The following is a 16,805-nucleotide window of genomic DNA, read 5'->3' on the forward strand; positions in this document are numbered from 1 at the left end:
CCTAACATAATCTAACTTTATGCTTTCGCCGTGAAGCCTTTTTGAAATTGGACACCGTGGTTACATTAAAGAGACGTGTATCTTTAAAATGGTGTAAAATAGTCGTATGTTTGAGAACTTTGAATTATGACATTTTGTGGTTTTGAATTTGGCGCTCTGATTTTTCACTGGCTGTTGAATAGTGTGAACCGTGGGTGGGACGGTAGCGTCCCACCTGCCTAAGAGAGGTTATTTAACTAGGCAAGTCAGTTATGAACAAATTTTTATTTTACAGTGACGGCCTACCCCGGCCAAACTCTCCCCTAACCCAGATGAAGCTGGGCCAATTATGCGCCTCCCTATGGGTCTCCCGATCACGGCCGGTTGTGAAACAGCCTGGGATCGAACCAGGGTCTGTAGTGACGCCCCTAGCGCTGAGATGCAGTGCCTTAGACCACTGCGGGAGCCACATTCACCCCACCCCCCACCCCCACTCCCATGCAGTCACGCTGTGTGTTGGCTGAACCAAGTTCAGTGAAGGGCAGCGGCTGTGAGTGTGAGCCCACCAGAGGAAGTCCATTAAGCCATGGAAAAGTGGAGAAGGACAGACACGTGGAGAGTTTAAGAGTCACGGCTCTCATGCCCCCTGCAGCACCTCAAAGCCAATGTTAGCTCCAACAGCCACCCAATGGGAGCGTGTGTGTGTGTGTGTGTGTGTGTGTGTGTGTGTGTGTGTGTGTGTGTGTGTGTGTGTGTGTGTGTGTGCGTGTGCGTGCGTGTGTGCATGTAGGAGAGGAATGCTCCCTCAATCAATAATGGTATGGGACCATCCCTGGATTTCCTATACAGTATAGTACAATACTAAAGGAAGTGATAAAAGCAGAGGGAGAGAAGGCCCATGGCTAGGGGCGAGACAGGCTGCAATTGGGCCTGAGGTTTACAAATAGAATTTAGAATTGACTGTGATCAGTTTAAGCTCTAAATACAAAACTTGTGCTATATCATTGACAGAGGAAGTACTCTGAGGTACAGGAACGGTTACATGTTGATTCCTGGTCCTGCTGATAGTGTGGTGAGTGGAACAGGTCAAATGAGACTGATCAACAGGTAATATTGTTCATAACAATACCTTGGGGCCTTCAGGACCAGCGGGGCCAACATCACCCTACGGAAGAAAGACACAAAGGTGAAACAGAGACAGCAGAATGAGAAAGAGGAGGGTGAAAATAGAAGCGTTAAAAGGCGATGTAGAACTGCAGACGACAGCAAGACAGATCGCAATGGCTTGTTTAATCCACCTAACTCTTCCTTTTCAACTGGATTTCGCCAAGTTCCTATCCGTAGTCTGCAACTTCTGCTAGAAGACGCAGCCCATTGGTGATCAGCACATTCATTATCTGAATGTAGCAGTTCTGACAAGCCGCAAACAGCGGATTTTTCAATCAAGTCGTGGGATGATTACATGAAATATTTCTTCCTTCTGCTTCGGGTGCTTGAAAGCAGATGGGTTCATCAAAAATAAAATTCCACTACTAAAGGAAAAACAGACGGTCATTACTTTTCCGCTGTCGTGAATACCTATAAATCATGCAATGCACAACTTATGAATTCCCAGAGACCACACATTTCAATTGAACTATGGATTTAAGCTTTAATTGAGATCCACAACCTACCTTTATTCCTGCCATGCCTGGCTCACCCTGAAACGACAGAAAGATTCATATTACAATAACAGACAACACATGTACTGTAGTTACGCCTCCTCTTTCATTACAAGCACAGGTCAACAAAAGAGTATGCACTACTTCAATTCAATTTGGGGAGTTCAAAGACTTGTTTCCAACTAGATGGCTATATTTCACCACAGTCCAGTTAAGGGGAAGGTATTCCTCGCTGTGAAAGCCCAATCAGAAGTTACAGGGCACATTTCTTTCAACTTCCCGCTGTGATATGAACTTGGTTTCATTTTTTATGGAGAAGTTGGTTGGGCGGGCTGCTTTACAGACCCTGTCTGTTTCCATGGCCCACATATCTAAATTCCCCGTTCTTAATAATCCATGGCAATGAACGTAATCAGGGGAAATATAGTCCTCTAGTCCAATAGCAACGCAGAGAACACAAATGTAGGCTTCCCAACATGAATTCGTCTGCAGATACAGAAAGACTGGAAGCTACACTTCGACAATTGAGAGATGTCTGCCAGTCACGGAGCGTTTGCGTTTCATACAGTATGTGCAGCTATAAGTAGTGGAAATACATGTCCATTCGTGTGTAGTATATGTATAGTGGTGTTGATTACGGAAAATACAAATCATGTTTACCTTCATCCCTGATAGGAGCTGGAGAAGATAGGGAAGGAAAATGAAGAAGTCACAAGCAGGTCAACACCAGATTTCCATCTACTTTTTCTATTAGGAAAACACATAAGTTCCGGCTAACGCAAGAGGCAAAACAAACTCACCCTTAGATCTTTCCCAGGTTTTCCTGGTTCACCAGGTTTACCCTACATCAGATTAACAGAAATATACATCACAGATACAGTACAATCATTTTCTGGGCAAACACTCATAACATTTCCACTTCCATGGCCATAGCCTCTTCCTCAATAGAGTCACTTGTCCAGTGCTGATGGTGGTGGTCAGCTGGCTGAGGGGACTCACCGGCGGTCCACTAGCACCATTCAGTCCAGAGGTCCCTGAGGGCCCTGGAGGCCCGGGAGGTCCTGCTGGGCCCTGAGCTCCAGGCTCGCCCTGCTGAGAGACCTTCAGTTACCATCTGCCAGTCGATGCCAGGCCAGGCCATGCCAACACAACACATCACAGCACTACACATGCTGGGAATTTTATGGCGGGCAATATTAGCAGGAATCAAGGCCTATAGGGTGGTTATAAGGGTGTTTCTTTTCATTGAGCACCAGGTTTGGAGAGAATACCACCAGGATATATTTTGTGTTTTTGTGTCCTTCAATGGTTTATTCTGTCAAAACCAGTTTGTTTTTAACAATACCAACTCATTGACATAACAAGGGCACAAGTAATCTTTTCTGTGGTATCTTAGGATATTTGAGTGACATGTTACTTAAAAAAAATAAAAAATAAACTTCAACTGATCTTTCTTTATTGTTGCTCTGCGGCAACTCAACTGTGAGCCAGGGGGAATATCCAACACAAAATAGAAGAAAAAGTCAAATAATGTATTTACAACGAGGAAAGGATAAGAAGAGGAAAGAGGCCTACACCTCAACTTGTCTTAATATTCTAGAGTCTAGCAGGGCTCGTGGTCATACCATCATCCCATTGATTATGTCAAACCATCTGTTTCGTTATTTGACCAAACTCAAAAAATATTCAATGGCGAACTGTCTTAGAAATGCATTTACTGGCTTTAAAACCACATTTCTGGATATCTCCACGGTCATTTCGTTTTTATTCAAAGGAATGACTAGATATGACATAACAAATACCCAAACAGATGATTTATTACTGCACATGTGGTCTAACTTTAGAAAAGTCACAATACAAAATCTTGGCCTTGAATTCAAAACCCTCCCTAATCACTGTGGAGTAGGCTACACTAACACTTGCAAGGACCCCATCTTTAGCTCAAGCTGAGCCTCTGTTGCCAGGCCAGACATCGAGGCTCTGAAAAATCCGGAACACATCCATCCACATTAGATCCATATTTTATCCATCCCATGCTTTACAGTATGTGTCTGGCCATGATTTAGGATCCGGATGTGCTTCCATGAAATGAACACATTCCGTTATGCTGCACAGGACTGATTCCAGGAGTTCAATTTAAAAAACAGAGCCAATTCGGCCTGGGTCTGGATGGTAATTCCCCTCTATGTCTTTATTGATGGTTATACCACAGTGTGTTGCATTGTCTCCAAACAAGGTACTCTATCCTGGCACAGCGAGACTGTACACCTGGCCAAAACAAGATAGAGGAGGGATGCCAACAGTGGTGCACCTGGGAGGGACAAAGGTCCTTTCAGAGAGCCAGGGTGAAAGTCCACCAAGAGGATTGGAGAAGACTCCCATCCTGACAGAAAAGGTAACTTTTCTTTCCTGTTCTTTTCATATCTTTGCTAAGGTTATGAAAATCATAGAAGCTTTTAATGTTTTGCCAGACAAAAAATGCTTTCTTTCCCACAGCAATGCAGGGTTTGTGAAAGAGCCAAATTGGGCTTTTTCGACATTTCATTTACGTTAATGGAATTTAAATGGGCCTATTTATAGAATCTACTGCATGTATCTGTTTTTATTCTTAACCCTCTCTAGTCACGAATATGTTCAAAGTAAATACTACTGATTTGTTTCTCTTTTTGGATTCCAACTAAATCTATCAACTGTTCCAACTGTGTCTCAGACTCTGTCCTTTTCCTGCTATAACAGAATTCAGGTTTGAGACACACAGGTGCCATAACGGGTTAGCGGTGGGTTATGGGGAGGGTTGGCGGAAGTCGACGGCGGTTAGCATCCAGTGGGGAAAAAACGGGCAGGAAGGGGCAGAGAGAAATGTACCTTGAGGCGCTTTAGGATTACAGGGTTTATTGGGGGCATGTTTCGCATGGGGATGGGTAACATCTGCTGAGGTCACAAAGCACAGGTGGCCAGCGGTGTAAGAAAGTCACGGGGCGACAAGTTCACCGGGAGGCCAGGGTAAGGAAACAGGACAGAATGAGAAGGGGGTGGGGGGTGGGGTTGGGAAGGGAAGAAGAAAGAGAGAAATAAAAACAAAACATGAGAATGAAAAGCAAGAAATTGTCAAGGCAGGGAGAGAAGAGAGAGACGGTGGGAGAGAAATAGTAACAACAGGGCAAATTAGGGGGGCAGGAGTTGGTGTCAAAGGGGAGGGGTTGATGTGCCCTCCATGGTCAGATTGGTTACCGGTAATTGAATAGGTATTCGTTTTTGACCAGATTGGATGCGGTCAGTTTACTTAATATCAGGCAGCCCTTTTGAATGCTTGTAAGACCATAGGGGCAGCAGTTGAGTTGTTTATACATCAATCCTCCAGATCAACTTTACTCCTGGCCCCTGTCCTGTTGCAGCTGAGTGGAGATCAGGTAGGATTCAGTCTTGCCAGAGAGAGAGTACAGTTCACAGACTTACTGTGGCCAATCCTCCAACACAAGGCTGTACAATACGTCGCTTCTGTTGAGATTCACCAGTATTATCAGACACAGTTTTTAAAGAGGTGAAGAATACTGTATGGTCCTATTGCGTTCTGCATAGAACCTGCACTGTACAACTTGCCTATTTTTTTTTTTTACATGCGGTATACATTTCCAACTTGAGGTTTTGGTAAAAAAAAAAGAAGTTATGTCCTCAGACCTTGCCAAAGCAATATTTCAGTGGCAATGATGTTTGAAACTAAAGTTAACATAAAATGTATCAAGTAAAATTGTATGCTGAGGTATCAATGAGGAAATATATACAGTACTGTATGTCATTAGAGACAGGGAGAAGGAGGAAATACATGAACAGTACAGTCGTGGCCAAAAGTTTTGAAATGACACAAATATTAATTTTCACAAAGTCTGTTGCCTCAGTTTGTATGATGGCACTTTGCATATACTCCAGAATGTTATGAAGAGTGATCAGATGAATTGCAATTAATTGCAAAGTCCCTCTTTGCCATGCAAATGAATGGAATCCCCAAAAAACATTCCCACTGCATTTCAGCCCTGCCACAAAAGGACCAGCTGACATCATGTCAGTGATTATCTCGTTAACACAGGTGTGAGTGTTGACGAGGACAATGCTGGAGATCACTTTGTCATGCTGATTGAGTTTGAATAACAGACTGGAAGCTTCAAAAGAAGGGTGGTGCTTGGAATCATTGTTCTTCCTCTGTCAATCATGGTTACCTGCAAGGAAACACGAGCCGTCATCAATGCTTTGCACAAAAAGGGCTTCACAGGCAAGGATATTGCTGCCAGTAAGATTGCACCTAAATCAACCATTTATCGGATCATCAAGAACTTCAAGGAGAGCGGTTCAATTGCTGTGAAGAAGGCTTCAGGGCACCCAAGAAAGTCCAGCATGCGCCAGGACCATCTCTTAAAGTTGATTCAGCTGCGGGATCGGGGCACCACCAGTACAGAGCTTGCTCAGGAATGGCAGCAGGCAGGTGTGAGTGCATCTGCACGCACAGTGAGGCAAAGACTTTTGGAGGATGGCCTGGTGACAAGAAGGGCAGTAAAGAAACCACTTCTCTCCAGGAAAAACATCAGGCACAGACTGATATTCTGCAAAAGGTACAGGGATTGGACTGCTGAGGACTGGAGTAAAGTCATTTTCTCTGATGAATCCCCTTTCCGATTGTTTGGGGTATCCGGAAAAAAGTTTGTCCGGAGAAGACAAGGTGAGCGCTACCATCAGTCCTGTGTCATGCCAACAGTTAAGCATCCTGAGACCATTCATGTGTGGGGTTGCTTCTCAGCCAAGTGAGTGGGCTCACTCACAATTGTGCCTAAGAACACAGCCATGAATAAAGAATGGTAGCAACACATCCTCCGAGAGCAACTTCTCCCAATCATCCAGGAACAGTTTGGTGATGAACAATGCCTTTTCCATTATGATGGAGCACCTTGCCATAAGGCAAAAGTGATAACTAAGTGGCTTGGGGAACAAAACATTGATATTTTGGGTCCATGGCTAGGAAACTCCCCAGACCTTAATCCCATTGAGAACTTGTGGTCAATCCTCAAGAGGCGGGTGGACAAACAAAAACCCACACATTCTAACAAACTCCAAGCATTGATTATGCAAGAATGGGCTGCCATTAGTCAGGATGTGGCCCAGAAGTTAATTGACAGCATGCCAGGGCGGATTGCAGAGGTCTTGAAAAAGAAGAGTCAACACTGCAAATATTGACTCTGCATCAACTTCATGTAATTGTCAATAAAAGCCTTTGACACTTATGAAATGCTTGTAATTATACTTCAGTATTCCATAGTAACATCTGACAAAAATATCTAAAGACACTGAAGCAGCAAACTTTGTGAAAATTAATATTTGTGTCATTCTCAAAACTTTTGGCCACGACTGTAGACAAGTGTTTTGTTATCCCCCCACCGCTATCAGAGCTATCCACCATACACACCCAATACGCACCAAGTTAAACTTACACAAAAAATTGACCGAAGAAGTAAAATAGCTTTAGAGTGCCTCTTATTTGACACAAAAACATGTTTACCACATACAGTGGTAATAGAGTAAATGAGAGTACGTGGTGCAGTTTCTGGCAATCAGAAATATAATGAATTGAGAAAAAAAAGAGTTGAAAGTTGAAGCCTGATGTCTGTCATAATATGTCCAATCTGAAGATAGATAATCAGTGGACTGTGAGAAATAGGCCAAGTTTGGAGAACAGCACTACTCTACTGTAGCCTGTTGACTCCAGAAACGGAGGGGAGGAGTAGGGGAGAACGGAGGAGCACCTGCGAGTGGAGCATTGGCTATCTTTGCGACACAACTGGGACACAGTTTTGGGGTTACCCGCAAACTGACTGGAGCGTATAGCAGCCAGGGTTTTCACCAGAAGATCCTGTACAGAGGCCACACACCCACATAGAATAACTGTTGATATCCCGTCCTACTCCTGAAACCACTCTGTCGAACAGCATCCAGTCTGAGCCTACACCCCACTTCTGGTTCCCTCTGTAGGACAAGGAGGACTTGAGTGGAACCACCCGCTGGCGGGGACTTCCCATGCAGTGGGCGCCAGGGGGCCAACAGCATGGCGGGGGCTCCAGCACAGGTTGAAGGTTTTAAACAACCCCCCAAATGCTTTGACCTTCTCCCTCTCAACTACACATTCTCTGCTACACTTGTTCATTTAGCCAAAGCATTTGGCAGAGTATATGAATTAAGTATTATTTTCCACATGCTTTGCGTTGTTGTTATGAGGTCTTTCATACATATTCTTTACTGGGGCAACAAGAGTTTATAACAACAAGTCTTTATAGCACCCACTGAAAAGTGGGAGATTGAATTACATTGGACATGGAATGAGCTATCTGAACAATCCCTTAACACACAGCAGATTATTTTTCTTGGCATCCCCACACATAGACCCTTATCTTGTAGTGCAGTGTTTCCCAACCCTGGTCCTCCAGTAATCCCAACAGTACACCTTTTCATTGTAGCCCTGGTCAAACACACCTCATTCAGCTCATTGAGGGCTTGATGATTAATTGACAAGTTGAATCAGGTGTGCTTGTCCAGGGCTACAATACAAATGTGTGCTGTTGAGGGTACTGGAGGACCAGGGTTGGGAAACACTGATGTAGTGTATGCTCCAGCATGCTGTCAGTAATTGCCTTTTTTAAACTCAAACAGCCAAGCCCCTGAGAGATGGTCTGATTTGCTTCATGGGGATGCCTGCCTCAGTGTTTGCATGTGCTACCCATCACAGACTCATTTGTCAGGCCTCTTTTTTGTAATTTGAACATACTCTGATGTTACATCGCAGACCCACAATTCACTTTGTTTACGTCTGTACCTGTGAAGAATACAATGTTATTTGCTACAGAGAACACCAAAGAGAATGTCAGCATACAAGCACATTTTAGCACCATCCACTGTGGTGCTACTGTAAGAGATCGCTGAGGGGCAATTTTTCCAAATACAAAATTATTACAGTTCAGTATGGTCATTCTAGACTATATAGTCACTTTATTAAAGGTCCAATGCAGCCGTTTTATCTCAATGTCAAATCATTTCTGGATAACAATTAAGTATCGTACTATGACTGTTGTCAATTAAAATGGTCAAAAATAAACCAAAATAGCAAAGAGCAATTTCTCAAGCAAGTATTTTGCTAGGACTGTCTGGGAGTGATCTGAGTGGGGAGGGGAAAACTGAAAACTAGCTATTATTGGCAGAGAGGTTTGGAACTCTCTTTCTTATTGGTCTATTAACTGATTTATCATTTGGTGATGTCACCAGGCAGGCCAAAACTCCATCCCACCAAAATAGGCAGAGATTTCAGGCGGTCTTTTTAAACAGCTCTTACACTAAAAGGGCATTATCATCATTTTCACAGAATTATTCCAACCTCATATTGTGGAAATGCGTATATACAGTACATTCGGAAAGTATTCAGACCCCTTGACTTTTTCCACTTTGTTACTTTACAGTCTTATTCTAAAATTGATTAAATACATTTTTTTCCTCATCAATTTACACACAATACCCCATAAAGAGAAAGTGAAAACCGGTTTTAAGATTTATTTGCAAATGTATTAAAACAAACTAAACAGAAATACCTTAATTACTTAAGTATTCAGATCCTTTGCTATGAGACTCGAAATTGAGCTCAAGCGCATCCTGTTTCCATTGATCATCCTTGAGATTGTTCTACAACTTGGTTGGAGTCCACCTGTGGTAAATTCAATTGATTGGACATGATTTGGAAAGGCACACACCTGTCCATATAAGGTCCCCCAGTTGACAGCGGATGTCAGAGCAAAAACCAAGCCATGAGGTCAAAGGAATTGTCCGTAGAGCTCCAAGACAGGATTGTGTCGAGGCACAGATCTGGGGAAAGGTACCAAAACATTTATGCAGCATTGAAGGTCCCCAAGAACACAGTGACCTCCATCATTCTTAAATGTAAGAAGTTTGGAACAACCAAGACTCTTCCTAGAGCTGGCCGCCCGGCCAAACTGAGCAATCGAAGGAAAAGGGCCTTGGTCAGGGAGGTGACCAAGAACCCAATGGTCACTTTGACAGAGCTCCAGAGTTCCTCTGTGGAGATGTGAGAACCTTCCAGAAGGACAACCATCTCTGCAGCACTCCACCAATCAGGCCTTTATGGTTGAGTGACCAAACGGAAGCCACTCAAGCCCGCTTGGAGTTTTCCAAAAGGCACCTAAAGACTCTCAGACCATGAGAAACAAGATTCTCTGGTCTGATGAAACAAAGATTGAACTCTTTGACCTGAATGCCAAGCATCACGTCTGGAGGAAACCTGGCACCTTCCCCACGGTGAAGCATGGTGGTGTTCGCATCATGCTGTGGGGATATTTTTCAGCTCCAGAGACTGAGAGACTAGTCAGGATCGAGGGAAAGTACAGAGAGATCCTTGATAAAAAGGGCACTCAGGACCTCAGAGTGGGGTGAAGGTTCATCTTCTAACAGGACAACGACCTGTCTCTGAATGTCTTTGAGTGGCCCAGCCAGAGCTCGGACTTGAACCCGATCAAACATCTCTGGAGAGACCTGAAAATAACTGTTCAGCAACGCTCCCCATCCAACCTGATATAGCTGAGAGGATCTTCAGAAAAGAAAGGGAGAAACTCCCCAAATACAGGTGTGCCAAGCTTGTAGTGTCATACCCAAGAAGACTCGAGGCTGTATTCGGTTCCAAAAGGTGCTTCAACAAAGTACTGAGTAAAGGGCCTGAATACTTATGTAAATGTTTTGTCTATTTTTGTAAAAAAAAAAGAAAATGTGCAAACGTTTCTAAAAACCTGTGTTTGCTTTGTCATTATGGGGTATTGTGTGTAGATTGATGAGGGGGGGGGAAACGATTTAATCAATTTTAGAATAAGGCTGTAATGTAACAAAATGTGGAATAAGTCAAGAGGTCTGAATACTTTCCCGAATGCACTGTATAAAACACAGGACAATCACGTTTTTGACTGCACTGGGCCTTTAACATGAATCAATATGACCCTAATGTTGCTGAAGTAACACAGAGATACAGTTAATGACTCACTTACCCTGTGAGTGTAGTCTCCACATACGCCCTAGAGAGAGAGAGAGAGATGGATCATGAGTTAGATTGATTTCGTAATTAACACTTTTATGTTGCGTTACAGTGGATTATACCACAAACTCACCTTTTCCCCTTTCAGACCAGGTTCACCCTAGTAAGTAAAAAAAAAAGGGCGAAGAAGGAGAAAGGATATGAGTGAAGAGAACAGATCGTCGTGAAGAGAGACAGACACATTAATCAACTAATGTCAAATAACAGAAAAGCTGTCAAAACCTGAAAAGAAAAAATTACTTACTGCAACTCCTTTAGGACCACGTTGACCCTAAAAAGCAATAAACAGTACCGGGATATCAATCTATGATCAAGAGATTAAAACCATGTAAAAACACCATGTCATCAAACTATCATTTGCGTTTTATAAATGCAACTTTAATCATTTTACTGCACATGCATTAAAATACATTTTAAGAGGATCAATGGAAATGATAAAAACAAACCTGAGGAGAATTCAACTAAAGTTCAGATCCAAGCAATAGGCAAACCAACCAAAGGACTGTACCAATCACTGCTCTGCTCTGTTTGACTACACATCAAGGCCTGGGGAGAGCTGTCTAACATCTGTCAGTGGTACACAGTTGGACACATTAAGCACACTCCATGACTGTGACCCTGGTGCATAGGAGTTCCATAAAGGCATTGTGGAGACTGGAAAGATTTCATCTGTGCATTTAACAGACTGGCCTTCACTACCCTTTAAAATTCTGATTGACAGCTGTAGAAAAAAGGAAGGAGGAAGAAAAGCACTGCTGAGGTACACACTAGTAGATCTTGGTAGACAGAAAGTGATCTTTGGTAAAAGGGGTAAATTGGTCATCAAAAAGAAAGGAGGACCCAGGCACTCCTGATATAGTTCATTAAAATGCCTTTATTTGTATGGCATGTTCAATGGAAACAAAGTTTAAAAACAGTTGTTGGGGGAAGGGGAGTGGGAGGAGAGGAAAAGGGTCTCATTAAATGAACATTAATCAACATCGAAAATGATCCACCCCACTTGGCCCCCGGACAGGCATGTCCTTTGTATTGCCCGAGCTGCCTCTCTGGGTGTCAGCTTCTGTAGGAAGGCAGCGCTCCAAACACGCTCCGAGCGAGAGGCTGGCGACGTGAATACCCCCTAATAAAACAAGTCCTTAAAATCCAAAAAAGAGTAACGGCTTTCTAACGGAGACACAAAGACCTCGAAAATCGGCAGCTGGCCTGATAAAAGTCAGACCTGGAGTACTAGATAAAGAAACAGCTTCCAGGGGTACCACAACCATCGTCCAAGAAGAATATAGTCTTTAGTGAATGTGTCTTTATTGCCAATGAAAAAAGGAGGCGAGGCTTCAGAAAAAAGAGGAAAGTTATCAATAAAAGAGGGATTCAAGGTCCTAGACGAGATCTGTCCAGCGGTCACGGGGCTGGAGGTGAAGGGGTACAGGACGTTCAACAGTCATTGTGTCATATTCAGAAGCCTCACAGGGAGCTCCACAGGATTCATTAGGGCCTATAAAGGTGTCAGAGTTATGGGGGAAATTGAAGTCTCAATCCCCTGGCACCACAGTGGAGGCCAAAATAAGTCATTTATGGGTGATTCTTTTGGAGAGGAGGTTTTTATGGTTTGCCATTTATCCATTCCTGCTTTCTATGGTCTGTCTGTTTTATTCATTGTTCTTTTATACTGTTTATTTAGAGGTGTATTTCAGTGTATTCTTGGAAAACTCCACTGAATTGGACTCTCAAAAGAATTTGAATCACCATATGCAAACGGACAAGTCAAACTATTGTTTGCCTTTGCTCCCCTGTGTTTTATCTCAGTCAGTTTTACCTCGAGTCTGATTGAGAACCTGAGAGTGGATTCCAACTCCCATTTGAAGACCACATCAATTGAAATACGGACAGACATTCTGCCTGTCACTAAAACACAGCCCACTGCTGTCAATCAATCAATCAATCAATCAATCAATCAAATGTATTTATAAAGCCCTTTTTACATCAGCCGATGTCACAAAGAGTTATACAGAAACCCAGCCTAAAACCCCAAACAGCAAGCAATGCAGATGTAGAAGCACGGTGGCTAGGAAAAACTCCTTATAAAGGCAGGAACCTAGGAAGAAACCTGGAGAGGAACCAGGCTCTGAGGGGTGGCCTGTCCTCTTCTGGCTGTGCCGGGTGGAGATTATAACAGTACATGGCCAAGATGTTCAAACGTTCATAGATGACCAGCAGGGTCAAATAATAATAATCACAGTGGTTGTCGAGGGTGCAACAGGTCAGCACCTCAGAGGTAAATGTCATTTGGCTTTTCATAGCCGATCATTCAGGTGTTCTAGCACATTAATATCCAAATAAATCAGGCCACAACAGTGTTTTCCCAATTCATTTTGTGGCTTCACTCAGGGCACAAGGTAAACAACTTGCTAAGATGGTCACATGGATAACAAATGGTGCATAAGAAGAATTTACCGACCTGCACGTTTATGGTGATCACATTTTGTAGGGCATTCAAAACACATAAAGAGTGTGAGTTTACGTCCTTTGCAAATACAGGAGTGCAGACAGCAATAGGCCTACGCTGTTTACATGAACTGCAAAACTGTGTGCAAAATGACAACACCACTTACCAAGTCTCCTTTCAAGCCGTTCTGTCCCTGTGTGAGCATAAAAGAGTGAATGCATGTGGTAAAATAATCAAAGCAAGCCTCTACTTGAGTATCTTGGCAAAATGTATAACAAATATCAATAACACTATTACCTCCTTCCTATAATAACAATAATGATACTAATAGAGATTTTACTACAATAATGACCCTAATCATTATTAACTTAATTATCCCCATCATCATCATCATCATAAGGTGGTGAATTCTGGGCTTTTAAAGTACTTCAATTACTCAATTATTCAACATTTGTCAGGAATGGGGCGAAACTCACGGGCTTGCCGTCCAACCCAATCGGACCCTAGGATAAAAAGAGAGGGGAAGACATTTAAACACAGGTTAATAGCAGCTAATATAGCTGCACAGACCACAGCAATGATATGAAACTCCTTATGAAGGGGAAGAAAGGTATTCTAAGGTCAAGGAAATTGAGGATATAGTGCATGTTTTGTGTTCTGCAGGTGTAAGTGGCGCGGTGAGTCTAGCCGGTCACAAAGAACCATTAACATTTCTGAAGGGACTTTAAGGGAAATTATAGTGACTTAAGATGCATCAAACTTGACACACACTTCAAAACGGCCATGTTAAAACATAAAGGGACAGCTTTGCTATTGGACAAGGCTCTATTCCCGATGAGGAGGCATAAAGGAGACAGTAGACTGGCTATAGACTTGAATAAAACAAGACCAATGATCAAGGCACTTATGCACTTAACCAGCCATGTAATCTCGGTTAGCCAGAAGTAAACTCTCGTGTAATTTGGTCAGCTGCGTGATTGTGCAGAATCTGCCCACGGGAGATTTCCAGCCAGGAAACATCTAACCTTCTGACATTTGGGAGCTCCAACTATGTAATAAAGCTCCACTTGTAAAATAGTACCCTAACATTATAACACCGTTAATACAGACTTTAACTGGTCTTACCGGGAAGCCTGGGAAGCCTCTTGTTCCTGGCTGTCCCTACAGAGAGTCAGAAATAGATGTCGAGTTAAAAGTTTTTTTCTGCTGAAAGATTTACATGAAACTCTGGTGAAAGAGGGTCAGTGTGAGAGGGTACCGTTTTTCTCTTCCACAGCAAATACATTTGGGCAGAGCTATAACAGTACTTGACAGAGGGAGTGATACCACAGACTACGGGGAGAGCCTTCTGTGTGGGTTACGGAGGGAAAACCAACTGACTCTCAAAACAGGAGGGAATAAGAGGGCGAAACACAACACTGGAAAGAGTTTTAGAGGGAGGAAAGAAACAAAGGTTGGCGCTTTCCGATCTAATAAAGATTGACTGCGAAAGAGAAAAAGTCAAACAAGCCGAATGAGTAAAAGTCAATAATGATTAGGGAAAATGCTTGGATGAAAACATTCTGCACTGGGTGTTAGATATGCTACCCGGCCAATATCCCAGGGGAAAAGAGGGGGAGGGCCGTAAAGACAAAATTAGGGAGAGGTGAACGTTCCTAATGAAATGTCTGGGACCAAAGTAGTTATTGGGGGCTATGCATGTTTTCCCTCCCAAAGGGATTGTCTGTTTTGGAAAGACAGCAAAAGGATATGGCTTGTATATGCCTTGCACACGAGCCTTACAGAGGATCTGGAACACTGAGAATGCAGTGTGATCAAATACAATTCACAATATGGGAACCTTTTCTCTTGCTGTGCTTCTGTGCTTGAACTTGCAAAAAGTATTGACCTGTATGTATGGTCAACTGACTCAGTCGTTGGTTTATCAAGAGTAACCTATCATATTTAGTTTTATTTATTCATACTAGTAGGGCTAATTCTGCATGTGGACAACATATCTTAACATACGTCTACAGTATGATTCAATATGACCATTGTGTATAACTATTAACATAGAGAACTAATCTGATATAACCATATTTCCATGTTTCCCTATGGTCAGGTTGCAGTAGAACAACTACAGTAGAAGAACTACGCTCATCTATAAAATGACAGTGTGGAGAACAGGGACAGATAAGAAGGGACACCTTACGGCGGCAGGTAGGAACCCTGGCAGTTAGAGCATTGGGCCAGTAACCAAAACAGAGCTGGTTTGAATCCCGGAGCCCACAAGGTCAAAAATGTGCCAATGTGCCCTTGAGCAAGGCACTTGCTCTAGGAGTGCTGGACAATAGTGGCCATGACTGACCATGACTCACTCCCTGCAGGTGCCTCAGAGGGAGTAGGGATATGCAAGAAACACATTTCCATTACACCCTTGTGGTTAACGGGACGAATATAAGCACCTCCTCGAATAACCGTTATCTTGCTGTAATTTCTGCTCTTTTCTCTCCACCAAAACAATTTCCTCACCCTTTCCTGAGGTCAAGAGAGAGCCTCTTGTGTCGACCTCACCTGCTGTGGGAAACCCCCTTTTAAGTGCCCCTGCTTTTCTGCTTCTCTGTGTACTCCTTCACTCTCCTGCTGGGCTTTACATCCGCAGTAGCCTGATGTTCATTATAAATGCCTTATTACCGGCCAGGGGAGTGGGAACACAGGTAGTGTATGTAACTAATCGTCAATTGGGAAAACAGATGTCTACTCCTCATGAGCAGCCAGTCTTTTGGCTCCACAACAAGGTACACTTAACCTTGCTGTCCAAAAACCAGGGCGGAACAAGAAAACCGCAAATTAAAACATGTCCAATTCTTCACAGCATAATCAGGATATTGCACAACTGAGGTGCAACGCAGTACCTCTATTGTCTGTCTACTGATAAAAAAGAAGAGAAACAGGGGGAAGAAAGCCGTTGAAGCAGGATGAAGTCTTATTTCACCTACAATTGGTCCCATTGGGTTCTGATGTCTGGGATACAGGATAAGAGGTAGAGGAATGTCTTCACTTCGCATCCTGATGAAATACGGAATGATCCAGATTACAGGCAAATCAAAGCTATGGCCTCCTCAGACAATGCCAAAGTACTCCCACACAAACTGTAATTATCGGTCTTCAGTCTCCATTAGCTCTGTGGTGGACTAGCTCAGAAACTTGGTCTGGAAAGTCCTGACAGGCAGACATGTAGAATCTCTGACATTTCTGCTATGTGGTCATGAGTCTGGGGTTCACAAGATATCTTCTTTTAGAACTGCTGTTGACAAATTCATGACATTACAATCATGCCAGGCTTATTCAGAGTGGCAGGCCATGAGTCATTGAACTGAAGACTTATGACTTAGTAAGGAGAATTGAAAAGGAGAATTGAAAGCAGCAGTTAACAGTACAGGTAATGCACAGGTTTATTAGGTGTAAGACGAGGTGAAGACACTTACAGGAGGTCCTCGTGGCCCAATGATAGACAGGCCTGGCTCCCCTGGCGCTCCCTATGGACAGATAAACAGAATGTGAGAAGACGCATCAACAGTGGAACAAAATAATGGAATAATACCTCTCTCCTAGTCCT

The 16,805-nt window shown here is 43.1% G+C and overlaps 1 protein-coding gene across 19 annotated transcripts in view; it reads right to left on the bottom strand.

Moving 5' to 3' along the window:
• Window positions 1-16,805, bottom strand: part of LOC115153152 (collagen alpha-1(XIII) chain) — a 118,808-nt gene that overhangs the window by 33,928 nt on the left and 68,075 nt on the right. For 13 of the 19 annotated variants that reach the window (XM_029698256.1, XM_029698262.1, XM_029698257.1 and 10 more), the window contains 13 exons: window positions 16,675-16,725; window positions 14,333-14,368; window positions 13,684-13,710; window positions 13,374-13,400; window positions 11,009-11,035; window positions 10,838-10,864; window positions 10,718-10,744; window positions 4,506-4,571; window positions 2,640-2,732; window positions 2,441-2,482; window positions 2,301-2,318; window positions 1,653-1,679; window positions 1,109-1,144 (listed from right to left, as the gene is read on the bottom strand). In XM_029698256.1, coding sequence (XP_029554116.1) covers window positions 1,109-1,144; window positions 1,653-1,679; window positions 2,301-2,318; window positions 2,441-2,482; window positions 2,640-2,732; window positions 4,506-4,571; window positions 10,718-10,744; window positions 10,838-10,864; window positions 11,009-11,035; window positions 13,374-13,400; window positions 13,684-13,710; window positions 14,333-14,368; window positions 16,675-16,725 — 504 coding nt within the window. Of the gene's footprint in view, window positions 1-1,108; window positions 1,145-1,652; window positions 1,680-2,300; window positions 2,319-2,440; window positions 2,483-2,639; window positions 2,733-4,505; window positions 4,572-5,096; window positions 5,139-10,717; window positions 10,745-10,837; window positions 10,865-11,008; window positions 11,036-13,373; window positions 13,401-13,683; window positions 13,711-14,332; window positions 14,369-16,674; window positions 16,726-16,805 lie in introns of all 19 variants that reach the window. The other 6 variants (XM_029698254.1, XM_029698269.1, XM_029698251.1 and 3 more) reach the window with 5 other exon arrangements.

The sequence above is a fragment of the Salmo trutta genome, chromosome 18 (assembly GCF_901001165.1).
Source record: "Salmo trutta chromosome 18, fSalTru1.1, whole genome shotgun sequence".
NCBI classification, from domain to species: Eukaryota; Metazoa; Chordata; class Actinopteri; order Salmoniformes; family Salmonidae; genus Salmo; species Salmo trutta.